This window comes from Chrysemys picta, chromosome 18, assembly GCF_011386835.1.
Source record: "Chrysemys picta bellii isolate R12L10 chromosome 18, ASM1138683v2, whole genome shotgun sequence".
Classification (NCBI taxonomy): Eukaryota; Metazoa; Chordata; order Testudines; family Emydidae; genus Chrysemys; species Chrysemys picta.
The window spans coordinates 16,082,484-16,098,890 of record NC_088808.1 but is presented as its reverse complement, the minus strand read 5'-3'; the positions used below and the strand labels follow the sequence as shown (position 1 = coordinate 16,098,890).

At 45.0% G+C, this 16,407-nt stretch overlaps 1 protein-coding gene across 1 annotated transcript in view; it reads left to right on the top strand.

Moving 5' to 3' along the window:
* Positions 1 to 983: 983 nt before the first annotated feature.
* Positions 984 to 16,407, top strand: part of RAPGEF1 (Rap guanine nucleotide exchange factor 1) — a 130,560-nt gene continuing 115,136 nt past the window's right edge. Inside the window, exons 1-2 of the mRNA XM_065572195.1 lie at positions 984 to 1,238; positions 8,297 to 8,365. Coding sequence (XP_065428267.1) covers positions 1,214 to 1,238; positions 8,297 to 8,365 — 94 coding nt within the window. The 5' untranslated portion in view covers positions 984 to 1,213. The remainder of the gene's footprint in view (positions 1,239 to 8,296; positions 8,366 to 16,407) is intronic.

Sequence of the window (16,407 nt, the reverse complement as noted above, 5' to 3'; positions counted from 1 at the left end):
TTTGAATGATTGAGATTGGCAATACTGCATACAGCTGTGTTTGGGAGTCTCTACTGGGTTTAATCCCTCCCTGACCCATTGTCAGGGGGTCTCTCCCTGGGGTTAGTGCCTGGCTGTCAAGGGGTCTCTCCCCAGCGGTAATTCCGCGCCCTCCTCCGCCCCCGAGGCCTGGTTCTCAAGGGGTCTCTCCCTGAGGTTAGTGGCCTCTGGATGTCAGAGGGCCTCTTGCTTCAGTTATTGCCTGGTTCTCAAAAGGTCTCTCCTGAGGTTAATGCCCACTGTGCCCAGATGTTGGGTGGGGGGGCTTTCCCCAGGTTAGCATCCCCCTGGTGTCAGGGGTACTCTCTCTGGGTATTAGGGGTGCTCTCCGTGGTGTCAAGGGTTAGTGCCCGCTGGGTATCAGCGGTCTCTCCCCAGGTTAGTGCCCTGCGGGTGTCAGGGGCTTTCCCCAGGCTAATGTCCCTGGGGTATTGGGGGTCTCTTGCCAGGTGTCAGGGGTTCATCCTGGCTTAGTGCCCCCCTACCCCAGCAGCTGTCAGGGGGTCTGTCCCTGGGTATCAGGGGCTCTCCCCTGGTTCATGCCCCCCCAGGTGTCAGGGGGTCTGTCCCTGGGTATCAGGGGCTCACCCCTGGTTCGTGCCCCCCCAGGTGTCAGGGGGTCTGTCCCTGGGTGTCAGGGGCTCACCCCTGGTTAGTGCCCCCCCAGCTGTCAGGGGGGTCTGTCCCTGGGTGTCAGGGACTCAACATTGGTTCGTGCCCCCCCAGGTGTCTGTCAGGGGGTCTGTCCCTGGGTATCAGGGGCTCACCCCTGGTTAGTGCCCCCCCCAGCTGTCAGGGGGGTCTATCCCTGGGTGTCAGGGACTCAACATTGGTTCGTGCCCCCCCAGGTGTCTGTCAGGGGGTCTGTCCCTGGGTATCAGGGGCTCTCCCCGGCGCTGCCGTGCCCCGGGCGGGCGGCAGGGCGCGCTGTGTGAGCGGCTGCTTGGCCGTCTCTTCCCGGCCCGGCGGAGGGCGGGGGGTGGCTGCGCCGCCGCCGCCACCGCGGAGCCTACAGGCCGCCGCCGCAGTGTCTCTGCCGGATCCAGCCCGGCCGGCAGCAGCAGGAGGCGGCGGGTCGGAGCAGGGCGCCCCGGCCGCTCGCTCCTGCTGGGCTGGGCCTGAGCCCTGGGGTCGGAGCGCGGAGCCCGGCCCCGGCCCCCGGCGCGGCCCCGACATGTCCGGCAAGATCGAGAAAGCAGGTGAGCGGGCGGGCGGGCGCGCAGGAAAGGCCGGGGCCGCGGCGGGGGAGGCCGGGCGCTGTTCCCCCTACCCTGAGGCCAGCCGGGCTGCTTCCACCGGGCCCGGACGCTGCTGCTCCCCATCGCCGGCCGGGCTCGGGGGCGCAGAGCCCGCCTGAGGCGGCCCGGGGCCTGCCGGGAAGGGATGGAGGCCGGGCCGGCTGTCCTAGGCTGGGGGGACTCTCCCGTGAGGGGGGACGGGCCCTGGGGGGCAGCGGGGGATGTGGAGCCCGCGGGGAGCAGGACACATGGGGGGACGCGAGTGACTGAGGGGAAGGGAGAGAGAGCGGGGGGGGGGAGGTGCTGGGCTGGGGACCCCCCATCCGAGGGGTCGGGGGTTGCAGTGCGGTGTGGTGGGCTGGGGCTCGTGTTTCTGCGGGCTGGGTTCTCGCAGCCCATGTCGGCAGGGGGAAGAGCTGGCGGTGGGAAGTCTCCTGTCAGGAGTCAGATCTCGGTGCGCTTAGCCCTGCCTGCCCGCTGCCTTCCGTACTCAGGGGACGGAGAGGTTGTCCCAGCGCTACTTCCCTCCCTCGGCGGTTTCCTGGGTTAACTGCCCGGGTCTGCGTCTTGCTTCTATTACCTTTGTGTATTGGATCACTCCGAGTGACTTGTGCCTTTGAAAGCACCCTCCTGGCAAGATATTTACCTTCTCTCTCTCTAGATCTCTTTTCTGTACTGTTGGGATAGGGCTATCCCAGAAAAGGCTACTGAACCTGAATACTATACTCACACACACACACCCTTACTGGTGAGAAGGTCAGGACTATTTCATAAATATCTTATCTATTTCTCTCTCTCTCTGTTGTTTTGCACACCCCAGCACGTTGACAGTCATTTGAATTTAACAGTCTGTAAACCTGTGGCACTGTGAAGTTTGTGGCCTGCACATGATGATTAATTGTAAGTTGCTAAACTTTTCTGTTGTTGGTAATCAGATGAGGAAAGATGAGTCTGTAGGCATATTTCAGAGAGAACTTGCTCACTTTTTCCTATCCTCCTTGCAAAGCTCTGGAGTCAGGCTGGGGTGACTGCAGTACAACGAGCAGTTAGCAAGGTGCTCTTCCTGTTCTAAACCTGGATACATAATTGAAAAATACTTACACATGAATCAGATTGTCTCCGTACTCCTGGAAATCATGTCAGGTTCTCAGTTATCATTTGAGATGGCTGAATGCCCCCTGCTTCTCCATGTAGCGTAAGTGGTATATTTAAAGATTCAATTAGTGTATTGCAAATTAAACAGTGAATTTATTTAGTTTAATTATGCTGCATTTAATTAGCAAGAAAAATCAGAGTTGTGGTTTTCCTTTCAAGGAACAGACAGTTTCCTGTGGGGCAGGTACAGCAGGGGAGTGTGAGGAGTATAGTATTCACGTTCAGTAGCCTTTGGTTAGGCCGTATCTTTTTAGCAAAGGTGCTAACGTTGGTGGCAGTGTTTTTGGTTTTTGATCATTCAGATTCATTTTGTTCTGGCTTCTGAGCTGTCTTGCATCAGAATGCATTTTCCTGTGATATGGTTCTGGAGCGGCCCCAAGGAATAAGTGAATGTAATTGCCTGCTAGCCATCTTTTAAGTACAGTACATAGGGTTGGAGACATGCCTCAGCACTAAGGCTTGGTCTACACTAAACCCCCAAATCGAACTAAGGTACGCAACTTCAGCTACGTGAATAACGTAGCTGAAGTCGACGTACCTTAGTTCGAACTTACCGCCGTCCACACGCGGCAGGCAGGCTCCCCCGTCGACTCTGCGTACTCCTCGCGGCGAGCAGGATTACCGGAGTCGACGGGGAGCACTTCTGAGTTCGATTTATCGCGTCCAGACAAGACGCGATAAATCGAACCCAGAAGTTCGATTGCCTGCCACCGAACCAGCGCGGTAAGTATAGACAAGCCCTAAGTTACTGTCTAACTAGTGTGCATCGCATCATAGGACAAGTGTGATTCCAGAAATACCATATGTTAATCCATGCATGATTTCCCCCATAGCATCACAGCAAAATGCTACACTCTGGGATCCTGCATATACTTTTAAAATGTTTATTAGTATATCATTGTTGTTCATCCCAGATAAACTAGGTAAGATTTGAAAGCGTTAGCATGCATAGATGTGTGGTCAGCTCCAAAGGAATTGGCACCTGCAGTGGTGAATTTTGATTGTGATCTTCATAAATATAGATAGTAACATAGGCAGTAACTGCAGTTGTATAAGCAAGTGATCCCATTTTATTTACTCGTGTGCAGTAAATAACACTGTCAGAATAGTTAATATAACCCAGCAGCAACAAAAGTAAAGAGAAGTACAAAGAAGGAAGATGAATCAGTCTGCAGAGAGGGGCGAGTGCAGTGCTGCTCTCTAAACAATAAACAGAGAGGCCATCCATATTGTATAAAACACAGATGCCAGGCAAGCTATGAGCCTGACTTTTCAGTGTGCTGAGAATCCATTGAAGAGCTTGGAGCATCTTGCAGGATCCTGGCCCTGTGCAAATACTGTAAAATGTACAATTGTGAGGATGCAGTGGGTGAAGCCTTTGTGCAGAAACGTTCAGGAGATTGTCTGTAGCAGACACACATTGTTGTGGCAGTTCGCTCTGTAAGGGAAATTGTCCTTCAACTGTTTGTAGTTCTATTTCTCAAAGGAAAGAATCTTTGATAGAAAATCCACTTCTAAGTCAAACCAGGAGACTTAGGGGCCAGCCACTTCAGTAATATATACTCATGGTACTGAGGGTGAGGAGGGTACGTATTATAATCAGCATAAGTTTAATCACTAGTGTCACCTAATAAACATAGTCTGTGACATTGGAGAGAAATTTTATCCCTATCCTATTGCAAAGTGTACAATAGCAGATTAAAGATGCACTGAAATACAGAACTATATAGCAGGTGCCAAGGGGCTAAAGCCTGCACTTTGTATACATCTTTCACTGTAGACATTCTTATGAGAGTGCCAATATACGGTAGATCCATTTATGTTGCAAATTAAATATGAAGTTGCCAGTGATAAGGAGTGATACTGGATATCTTCAAAGCTGGCTTAGGCTTTGAATGACTTTTTTCTAACTATCCATACTGAGTGGGAGGGAGAGAACATATGTCCAGTCTGGCTGAAAAAAAGAGAGCATATCTTACCTTTTGCAGTATGTGGGGGTCCTGCTTCTGTCTGATATAAGAGGATATTAACTATCCCAAAAACCGTTAAACGATAGCATTTAATAAAAACTAGTAAGACACAATAATAAATAATAGCTGCCATCCTGTTGGCCAAGGAAGAGTGGACAAGGCTCCCTTTGGAGTCTGTCAGTACCACTAGTGAATGAAACAGGGTCACTATAGAACAGTTCAGAGCACTGCTTTGGCGACATGGGGTTCCATGTGGCAATGCGGCGCATGATGATACATTCAATTTATTGGCATTAGATTTTCCACATCCCTTAGGCTCAAGTCAGGTGACTCTTCAATACTTCCTTAAAGCAAATCCTCTATGTTCTCCATTTCAGGTAGGAAATACATATTAGATTATCTTCTCTTCCTTTCTCCAGTTCTGTGTTTGCAGCTTTTAACCTTGACTTTCAGTGAATAGTTACAGTAATTCTCAGGGTTGCCTTAGTTTTTGTTTGTATGAAGTCTGTTTCCAGTATCCCAGATATAACACCACCATTCCAGACCTGTGCCACTTCACCCCATTGATCTAGTCAATGTTGCAATTTTGAGCTAAAATCCAGAATGGGGTTGCTGTGAAAGAGCAGAGAAAGCTGCAGACTTTGCTTGATTTGTTTATTACCAGGGATGAATTCATGAATTTACTTATCTGGTGGATCACAGACTCCAGGGAGCTGAATTATCCTGCATCCTTCAAATCTATGGGAAAAGAGAGAGCAATAAAATGCAATCAAACCTTGGCCTAGAAATCAAAAATTCCCCTGTGAACAGGGTCCATTTGATAGTCTCTTAGAAAACATGGATTTCAGTAGATTGAATGAAACTTTATGCCAGGTTGCTGTTATCTTCCATGCATACTTACATTCTTAACCTTAACAGTGTTTAGGAAGCTCTTTAACACCTCTATACATTTGTCTTTTCAGAAGCAGGTTGTTGGGGTATAGGTACAAGTTGCTTTGTGGCGATTGTGTTATCTGGTGGGCATGAAAATTTTTGCTCAGCTCAGTGGCCGACTGCAGGTATTTTTTTTCACAGCAGACGAAGGCATCAAACATCGTTGTCTTCAGCTCTTTCTTATATGTTTAAGTAGTTCAGTAAAGTTGTAAAATCTCCTGCTTTTTAAGCTGTCAGCATAAACTTCTACAGGAAATCCCAAGATAACTTTTCTTATGGGAAATAGTTAAATAAAAAGACACAACACAATGCAACTGGCAAGAATTTATACGTCCTGATGGGAACTTTATTGTTCAGCCAGAGTCTTTCACGTTGACTTATGCCGTGTTGAATTGTGCATATTTGAATGGTGGAGTATTGAGATGAAATTTCTCAGTACATTAGTTTTTGCCTGTTGGATCATTTGAAAAGTAAATTCATAACTATCAAGGACTCTTCTACCTTTCATCACCTCTTCATCATTTGCTCAATCTGGAAATTATCCCATGTTGACTCCTTATTTTCATATCAATATAGTCTTCCACAGTCCCTTCCACATTGGACTGAATTGTATTTAGGCAGATTTACTGGGCAGATGTGTCTCTCTGTTTCCACCACTGTACCAAGTTCTTAGATATGAAGGAAGACTTTCAAGTTAATTAGAAGTTCTGCATTTGACCAACATAATGCCCCTTTTCCAGCTTAGTGCCTTTCAAACAAAGTAATAATCTTCTGGTGAAATGTCTTGACCTGGAAACTGGAGATTAAACTCTCTCCACTGCCTGCATCCTTGTATGGACTCAGTTCATCGTCAGGAAGGCTGATCAGTTGGTATCTTTCAGTACTCACACTTTCAGCATCTCCTGCATTCTTCATTGAATTCCATTCCCATGTTGTCATCATACAGACATTTTACTGAAAATTAAGTTTGTGTTAAAAAGTCTTGCCTAGTTGTGTGTAGAGTCAGGATGTAGAGATACAAGGCAAAGATCATGACTTGACACTTCCCAGAGAGCTTGGTACAAAGAGTGTTTCACATTTTTAAAAGATGTTGGGTGTAAGCTTGATGGGTTTTGAAAACAGCTTGGCTTCAAAACCACACTGTTAAAAAATGTAGCCTGCGGGCTCACAGGAGCAAGGTTGAGATGCTCATAATGGTTATAAGAAAGGAGTGGGTGGGGGAAAAAGACAGCTGAAGTCCAGTGGAATGCAAGGCAGCTGGATTGTGACTTAGTCAACTAAAAAATTGAAACTGGAAACAATGGCTAAATTTATTTTCTGGGTGTGGGCAGTCATTTTGTGTTCTCTAACAAAGTGAGACTGAATTTCAGTGAATCCAAAAATATCTTTTGGTGTAATCCCACAGGTGCCTGCAGGAGCTCTCACTGGCTCTTGTTCACCTCCTCCTGGCAAGTAGAGAGAATATGGAAAGTTTACTTTTGATCAAGAACACGGCACAAATCTGTCTCATCTAGGCCCACAGCTTCATTTGCAAAAACATGCCCCATTTATAATAGGCCTGTAATTTATCAGCACCAGCTTGAGTTGTCACAATCTATTGCATGAGTGAAAGAAGACATTTGCTCCGGTGCTATGGATTCAAGGTGTGGCTATGCTATAGGTTTCCTTGGGGCTTCAGTTTTGCATTTAAAAGCTTTGAGTTGCAGTTGATACTTCCACCAGTACACCAATGACTACTCTGTCTATTGCATTAGTAGGTGCGTCTCATGCTATTTCCAGTGGTACTGGATCATCTTTGTATATGGAAGTTAGGAAAGCCCCAAAAGACGGAGAGGAAGAGAGAACTTGCCCTGTGTATCATCTCTTTAATGTGTAACATTTGCTTCTGAGCTGAGAATCTGTATACAAAGTGGCAAAATGAGTTTTTACAGTTGTTATAAACGGCTAAAAATGAGGGCTTACGGAGACTCTCACAGCATCTTACCTGCAGCTGAGCTAATGGTGGTTTTGTAAAGCAGAGGTCAGTGTAAAACCTGATCCATTTCTGAAATTTGTTTTAAAGGAGCTCTTGATTCCTAGCCCGGGAAATGTATTTGTGTTTTATTACCTGGCAGTAGGAATGGCATCCAGTGGCTGATCAGACTGAATCCAAAGCTCTCATTGCCTATTCATGTTCCAGCGGATTCATCGATGTTCCCCTCGACTGCTATTGAAAGGTGGCAGACGGAACTAATTAAAACATCCTTGTACAGCAATGAAGGTGAAATGATGGAACACATCACTGTTGTTCTGTGCCAGATAAAACACCAGAAACCATGCAGTTTCCATGTATATGAGAAGCTAATAAATTACATGTGATAGCCACAGGCAAGGTGACTTAATAGCCTTCATTCTCCCCCCCCCGTTGACTATCTTACATAGTTAGGATAAATTCAGAGGCCCTAATTTGTTCCATTTCCCCCTAGCCAATTACCCATAGGGTTTTTTTCAGAAGCTAATGCTCAAGGGTTTCAGCGGTAGTAGAGGCAGTGCCAATTTGCAAAGAAGTTAAATCCCATTGACCTCTTATATGCACTGTTGCCTAGTACTGAAAGGAATCTTTTCATTTAAATAGCCAGTGTACATCTATGCCGACTTTGCATTAACTACAAAAAACCTCTACAGACATGCAAGCAAAGGGATTTCTCAGCTTCTGAAACATCTGCAGCAACTGGTTTTCCTACTGAAAGTAGTTTAGTTCGTAATTCGATACTTTTATATTATCCTTTACCTTTTGAACATTGGCAACTTTTGATTGTTTTATATCTGTCCTGTGAAATTCAGACTCTAAGGCCTTGTTTAGGCTACGTCTACACTACCAGCCTGAATCGGCGGGTAGAAATTGATCTCTCAGGGATCGAATTATCGCATCTCGTAAGGACATGACATTCGATCCCTGAATTGACGCTTGTACTCCACCAGGGGAGGTAGGAGTAAGCGCCGTCGACGGGGGAGCCGCGAAGGTCGATTTGCCGCCGTCCTCACAGCGGGGTAAGTTGGCTCCAATACATTGAATTCAGCTACGCTATTTGCGTAGCTGAATTTGCGTATCTTTAATTGACCCCTCCCCCCCCTCCCCGTAGCGAGGTCATAGCCTTACACACAAAAGTTGCACCGCTTTAACTGTACTGATATAGTTGGACTGGTACAACCCCCCCAAGTGTGGACGTAGTTATACCAATGTAAAGGTACTTCTATTGGTATAACTTATTCCTAGGCAGGAAGGGGAATAAGCTATAGTGGGATAAAGCACCTTTATACCAGTATAATTGCATCCATGTTGTTGTTGTTACTTGTATTACTGTAGCCCCAAGAGTCCTAGTCATGGACCAGAACCCTACTGTGCTGGCGCTGTATTGATATAACTGTTTCTGTACAAAATTGCATCCCTGACAGAAATAGTTACACCAGGAGTAAAAACTGTGCATAGACCAGTCCTAAGCTTTTCAAGACAGGGACTGTGGTCTCCTACCTTGTGTTTACACGGTGGCTAGCACAATAGGCTGCAGTTCTGATTGGGACGCTGGGCAATAATGTAATACCACAATAGTGTAATCCCACCTAGTGCTTTAGGACACCCTCCTCCCTTTTGCCTGTGATTAGATTTTTCTGAGGACTCTTTCTTAGCTTCTGGTTGGTTAAATCAGGCCAGCTGTTCTAGTGTCAGCAGTGAGTTTTCAGGCTCAAATCTGGTTGGTCTGTTCAGCTCAGGTTGCTCTATTTACATCAGTAAACAATACCATGATTCAGCCATCGCAACAATTGTAGTTTGTGTGACATAGTAACAGTATTTGACAGTCATCCAAAAATGGTGGCATTGACACTCCCCACCAGTGTCTGTGTAGCTGAGACTCTAAGGTGAGTAGCCAGCTATGTAGATAATGTTTTCACCCCTCAGCTCATAGAGAGCCATATTACACAGAGTCTGGTCTTCCAGACCAGTTCCAGCAGAGCCTACTTCTGATAAAAAGACACACACCATTTATACAGCTTTCCATATTGGATATGATGGTCCTTCATTTTCCTCTCTGTTCTGTTTCAAATATTGACTGTAACTATTGATGCTTCACTATTTTTTGAACTTCACCTCAGACAATGAAAATAATAGACTAATCAGCTTCTAGTCACACTCTCACTTTCTAGTTTCTGTATATTAGCAGGATCTTTCAACATTTGGGTTGGAAATATTGTAGGAGAATGTTATTTCCTTTTAAAAAAATGAACAGCTTCCATTGCAGACAAAATAAATGTCAAAAACCTGATGGAAATGTTTCTGTTCATGCTAGTTTGTGTAAAATCTTGATTTTATAGAACCTAATTTGGGGGCATAAATTGCCCTGACTGTTCCATTAATTTGAATTTTCTTTCAGTCTGGTGCTGTGATAGTGAATCTGGTCAGAACTGCTGGGATGAATCGAGTATACATTCTGTCAGGAGTTCATGTATCTTTATTTACATCTAAATATAAGTTTTCTGTGTCAGCTGTTATAGGTAAAATGGGATTTTCACAGGTTGGAGCATGCTGCCCCAGGAACATTCTCCAACACTGCTATACAAACTGCCACTTTACTACTGCCTGGCAACTTTACTCCTGAAATACCAGTGCTGCAGTCTGTACTCTTAAAGATATTTTTGAACACTATGTGTAGTTTGTGCCTATAGAAAAATGCTTCTACACAAGATTTCATTTACTTGAGACAGCAGTACTGTCCTCACACAGCACATAGAGCAGCTGAATTCCAGTTCCTTTATATTGTATTGTAGTTCACGCATACAGCCCCTCATTGTTAACATTATCCCTTGATGTTAAATCCATTCATGGTTGTTGCCACTGCTACCACTGTTCTTTGCTGGACCTTGGGAGGTAGTGTTTCCAGGCAGAAGTGGATGGGGACAGGGAAGTGTAACGGATGTAACAGGGAAGTGTAACAGATGTTCAGGAAAGGGAGCATTAATAGTCTGTATCTGAACATTCATTGACTCTAATATCATGGGAACTCTGACATACAATATGTGTGTGAGAATCAGTTTTACATTGTCACTTCATGTTATGTCAAATCTAGCAAAGTGACTTCAAGTATTATGGTATCTGACCTATAAGTAGCTAAACTGTCAGAATTGTCTCTGTCCTGGGCAGCTTCCTACTTGCATGCTTCTTTCACCTTTTTATTTCCCCTTAACTACCAAGGAGCATGGTCAGTTCGTTGTGAGTGAGCTGGCAGAGGAGAGGGCACGGTGCAGGGGTTTCGACTCATATTCTAGCAATCCAACATTTTCCAGCATCTTGCTTCATTTTCCCAGGAATAGGATCTATGCTCATGCACGTTAGGGCTTTCCCAATGCTCTGAGACTGTCATACATAATGTGATTCAGGTCAGGGCTCCGGTAGTGCTGCAGGTGCCACTGATGAAACACTAGTGCATTATTATGTTTAGGGAGAAATACTAAGGGCCTGTCTTCTCTACAAAGTACTCCCGTGAAAGGAGACCATGTTACAATATGATTGTACCCCAACATGGGAAAGCGCATTCCATTTTGTATTGTAGATACTTTAGATACTCCTCATGTCTCCAGATAGAAATGGAACTCAAGTCCTGCAGTGAGTGGATTTAATACTCCTGGGGAATTCTGTACCTAAAAATTCTGCAAACTTCTGCATGTTTTCTTTGCCAAAATAACACAATATAATTATCCTATTTCAATTATTTTGGTAATTTATTTCAAAATACCGGTCAGCAAGTGTGTCAACAATACAGACAAGAACAACAAAAGATTAAAGAGTTAAAGAAACCCCTACAACAACCCAGTTCCAGTTGGGGGATGCTGGAGAGGGCTGCATGGGGCCCCCAGAACCCAGATTCCTGCACTCCCTTCCCCTCAGAGCCCATTGTCATGGCACCCCCGGGCCCAGACACCTGCACCCTCCAGAACCCAGCCACAGGGCACCCCCTCGACCCAGACATCTGCAGCCCCCTCCCCCCAGAGCCAGCACTGGGATACCCCCAGAACCCAGACACCCGCACCCCTCTCCTCCAGAGCCCAGCCATGGGCACCCTCAGAGCCTGGGCACCCACACTCTCCCCTTCCCCCCCCCAGGAGCCCAGCTGTGAGGCAGTCCCCAGCCTGGACACCCAGAGCCAGCTGCCTCCGCCCAGCTTCTTTACTGTCCCTTTGGGGGATGTGGTGCTGTGCGGTCCTGCCCTTCCTCACCCTTTGCCAGAGCTGGGTCCCTTGTGCCCTCTCCCATCCTCAAGCTGGGCAGCCAGAGAGTGAGGAGCCGCCATCCCTGGTGGGCTGGGCACTCTCCTCGTTGTGAGCTGGGCTCTGCAGAGTCTAGTGGCGGCCAGCAGCTCTGCAGCCCCAATTCTGCAGGGGGAACATGGAATTTTGCGCAAATTCTGCCTTGCATAGTGGTGCAGAATTCCCCCAGGAGAAACTTAAAAATCAAAGGTTAGTATCAAACAATATATAAGGGATTCGAATTTCTCCACAGTGGAGAGATTTTAAACTTATTTCGTACGTGTATGCAGGGGGTTAAATTTGTATCTTGAGTTTTTGTCATGTGAATGTATTTCTGAAACATGCATAACACACGTAGCTTTAAAGTTAGTGACTGAATGCTGCAGTCTTGAATGTTTGCGAAAGTAGAGTGTATCATTATAGAATTTGACCAACGCACTTAATGTGTGGTTTTACGGCTGTTAACCTCTAGTTTGCAGACAATATCATCTTATTTACTCATCAGCCTGATTCTTAATACTGCCTTTACATTGTGTGGCGTATGTGGTTTTATCCTCCAATCTTTTGGGACTGTTTTCTGATGCATCTTCTAATCTACCAAACCACCCAGTCCCTGCTGTACAAGTGGTGTTAAAATAGCCTGAGGAATGTACTCCATATTTAGAAAGTTTCCTGAACATAAATGTCATGCAATAAAGGGCTTAGGGCAAGATCAATATTTTAGCTCTGGTTTTATAGTGCATTTCTACCAAGTCCAGATGATAGTGTTCTGTGAATCCTTTCAGTGTTCTTAAATGTGGACTTTGGCTAGTAGCACAGGGGTTCTCAAACTGGGGGTTGGGACCCCTTAGGGGGTCACGAGGTTATTACATGGGGGGTCGCGAGCTGTCAGCCTCCACCCCAAACCCTGCTTTGCAGACAGCATTTATAATGGTGTTAAATATATAAAAGTGTTTTTAATTTATATGGGGGGGGTCGCACTCAGAGGCTTGCTATATGAAAGGGGTCACCTGTACAAAAGTTTGAGAACCACTGTAGTAGCACAATACTATTTGAAACACAAAAGTCTGCCGAAGTGATGGCTGTGCCTTTTTATTGGAGTTACACCTACATTAGCCAAAGTTTGTCATTTGGGGGACTTTGTGGACTTAACAGAGCTACTGTGCAGATAAATGGAATGGATTATGGAGTATGTGGTGGGACATGATGCAGACAGCTTCCTCTACATCTTCATGTAGTTTGCACACTTTGGTTTTGATCCCTGGAAGGGCTGAGTTCTCACAGGTTCCATGGATTTCATTGTGCCAGACTGTTTACACGTAAAGATCCCCCTCCTCTTCCCCTCCCCCCCATGTTTTATCAGTCTTAAGTTTTCAGTTTCCTGAAAAAAATGCATTGATGATGCCTAGGGAAACTGAAGAACCCTTATAAAGTATTTTAAAGGAATTTAAGAAACATTTCAAGAAGCACTGTTTAAAATGGATTATCTATCAGAATGTTTTTTTTTTATTAGTCAATTTCAAAATATTCAAGCTGACAGTGCCCCTTTAAAGAACCACTGACTCCTTGTGGGAAACTTTCGTCCTGTGTGTTCAGAGAGAAGCCTGCTTATATGTAATATGTTTCAAATATTTTCCTCCTATGTTTTTGTTTGTGAAGGCCTGGACTACACACACAGCTGCACCAGTTTAACTAAAGGTGTGATTTTTATACTAGTTAAAGTGGTGCAGCTTTGTGTGGACACTCTTAAATCGGGTTAAACCTGGTTTATATCAGTTTACCTTGCATTGGTCAATTCACAGGTGTGAAATAACCCCAGTCATAACCAGTTTTAAACAAATATGAGAATGTCCACACGGGGTTGCACTGCTTTAACTTAAATTGTTTTTTAAACTGGTGCAATTTCTGCATATAGACAAGCCCTAGGAAGATTTGGGTGGATATAGGTTCTTTGTTACTTGGAAGCTCATCAGCTCCTCCTTATTCCCCAGGTAAAGTCATTCCTGTGTGGGCACACTTACATCAGTTTCAAATTGGTTCTATTGATTTAGCTTGTGCCTGTAAATTTACTGACACAAGGTGAACTGATGTAAACCAGGTTTAAATTGATTCAACAGGGTCCATGGACAAAATTGCACCATTTTAACTAAATGGGTGTAAAATCCCACCTTTAGGCTATGGCTACACTACAGAGCCTATAGCAGTTCAACTGCGCCGCTATACCACTGCTAGTGCACAATTTTTAATCTAAGCCAATGGGAGAAGCTCTCCCACTGGCAAGCGCTGTCCAAATTGGTGCTTAGATGGGTGTAACTTACATTGCTCGGGGGGTGGCGTATTCACATCCCTGGGTGACATAAATTATTGACCTAAACTGTAATGTGTACATAGCCTTAGTTAGACTGGTGCAACTTTGTGTGTAGACCCAGTCTGAAATATCCTTTTTTATATCTATGTATAAATATGCAAGGTCTTCAGTCTAAAAATTCCCAGAGCCTGTCAGATTCCTAGAGTTGTTGGAATTTTTCCCTGAGGGGACGGGTCATCAAATGCTCCTACAGCAGCAAAATTCCACACTTGACCCAACTGTCCAACAGATGGGCCACTAGCAGAAACATTTTCCAAGTGATTGGATCACATTTGAGATTCTTTGGAAACTTTCCAGTAACTTTTGTTTAGAAATTTCATGGAATCCAAAATAAATAAAACAAACTAACAGAAACGTAAGTTAAGAAACAGTAGCTTACTGAGATTATGAGTTTAATAATATTTACAAGGAGTGAGATGGAAAATGTCAATAATAACAAAGAGCAATTGAGGGCTGATGTACCTTTGAGCTATTGGGCCAAATCTTGCAGTTCTTGCTCAGGCAAAATGCCCATTAAGATCAATGGGTGCTTTGCCCTCTAAGGCTTGTAGGATTTGGCCGATTATGTTTTCTTCTGACTTAAATTGGTTGAATAAGACCTCTGTTTCTCTGGGTATTTAGCTGTACAGCTACAACACTTTTTTTCCTATGTTGAAACATTTTCAAACCGATTGGCCAGGAAGGCAGTCTGAAATGAGGATTCAACATTGTTTCAATGAAACTGGGTTAAGTGGGGCTCAGATACTATATTGATTGGCCCAGTATAAGAACCTGAATAGAGTACGTGGAGGTGGGGAAGCTTTTGAGCTGTGTAACTTGAGGGTTTAGTCTTCATTAGTCACCTATTTCTGTCCTTGGTGTCCTGTGGGTTGTAGGTGTAGTTGTAGATTTTAATGATTCCTTGGGGCTATGGTTTCTTACTAACATAGTAATAATTAGTTTAGTGTGAACAAGTTGATTTAACAAACCACTTGCTACACACGTCAGGCTAAACCGGAACTGGTCAGGACATTCCTCTATTTTTGCCCCTCACAGTTTGGCTTGCATTATATTTCTTTTGGCACAAAGAAAAACACTATGCTGCTTGAGTGTGGCGGCCAGTGTAAGTGTTGTTACCGGACTCTCTAGGGGAGAAAAAAGAGTGGAGAAGACCAAAAAGAACCCCAAACAAAACTGTGTTATATGCAAATTGCTAGAGAGAGAGCTAAAGAAAAACCTATGGGCAGCAAAGCGTTCGCTTAATGTCAGTGTGGTTAGTATTTACACAAACTGTCATCTCCCTTGTGCTGTTCAGACTAAGGAGAAACAAAACATCCCCCTCCATCAGCAAGGGATGACTCAACACCAGACTGAAAGGTGACTATATCACTGGCAAATAGTGCGTGTGTGTCATCTGTCTCATCCATGTCCTCTAAGACAGTAGTTCTCAACCAGGGGTCTGGGGCCCCCTAGGGGGCCTTGAGCGGGTTTCAGAGGAGCCTCCAAGCTGGGTCAGTATTAGACTGACTCTCTGGGACCCAGGGCAGAAAGACGAAGCCCTACTGCATGGGACTGAAGCCCAGGTCCATGAGCATTGCCACCTGGGGCTGAAGCCTGAACAAGTTCATGGGGGCCCCTGTGGCGTGGGGGCCCAGGCAGTTGTCCTGCTTGCTAGCCCCTAATGCTGGTCCTAGCTTTTATATGCAGAAAGCCAGTTATTGTGGCATAGGTGGGCCATGAAGTTTCATGCTGGGAGGAAGGGGGGGGGGGGCTCAGAAAGAAAAAGTTTGAGAACCTCTGCTCTAAGAAATTGAGGCACTTAAAATATAGAGCTGGAGTACCTTGGAAAAGCCTGCCAGGCCAATGCTCTCTTAACAGTTCTTTAAGAAGGGAGCTTGTTTAAAATCTGCAGTAAAATATACAAGAAAAAAAATAAGCATTTAGGTGAATGTTTTTTCTTCTAAACTTGGACTCAGGTAAAACCAATTATACACATTCTGTATGTATATATTGGCAGCTCTTTCACTTACATTTTGTCCTGATCTACATCCTTGTTCACCAGACCTCAACTCTTATGTGACTATTTCATAGTAATACTTACTACCTCCTTGGAGACAGCAGATGTACAATGAGTGATATGTATATACAAGTTTCTCTAAGTTTTCATTTGGCTGGAAGCCTGGGAAATGCCAGGATGTTAAGGATTAAAACTCATCATTCTGACCAAAGACTGGTCTGGTATAACTTGCATCCTTGGCATAAGCCGTCTAGATCTTAGTGGCTCTTTACTAGATTAGCCACACAAGAAAAATAGATTTACCTGACAGTTCTCCAGCATTACCACCTCCTTGCCCATGTTCACAGTAGTGACCTGAATATATATTTGATACTTCTTTCTGTTCTGTTTTGAAGGTTCAAGAGAATTGTTTCTGACAGTTGAGCAAAT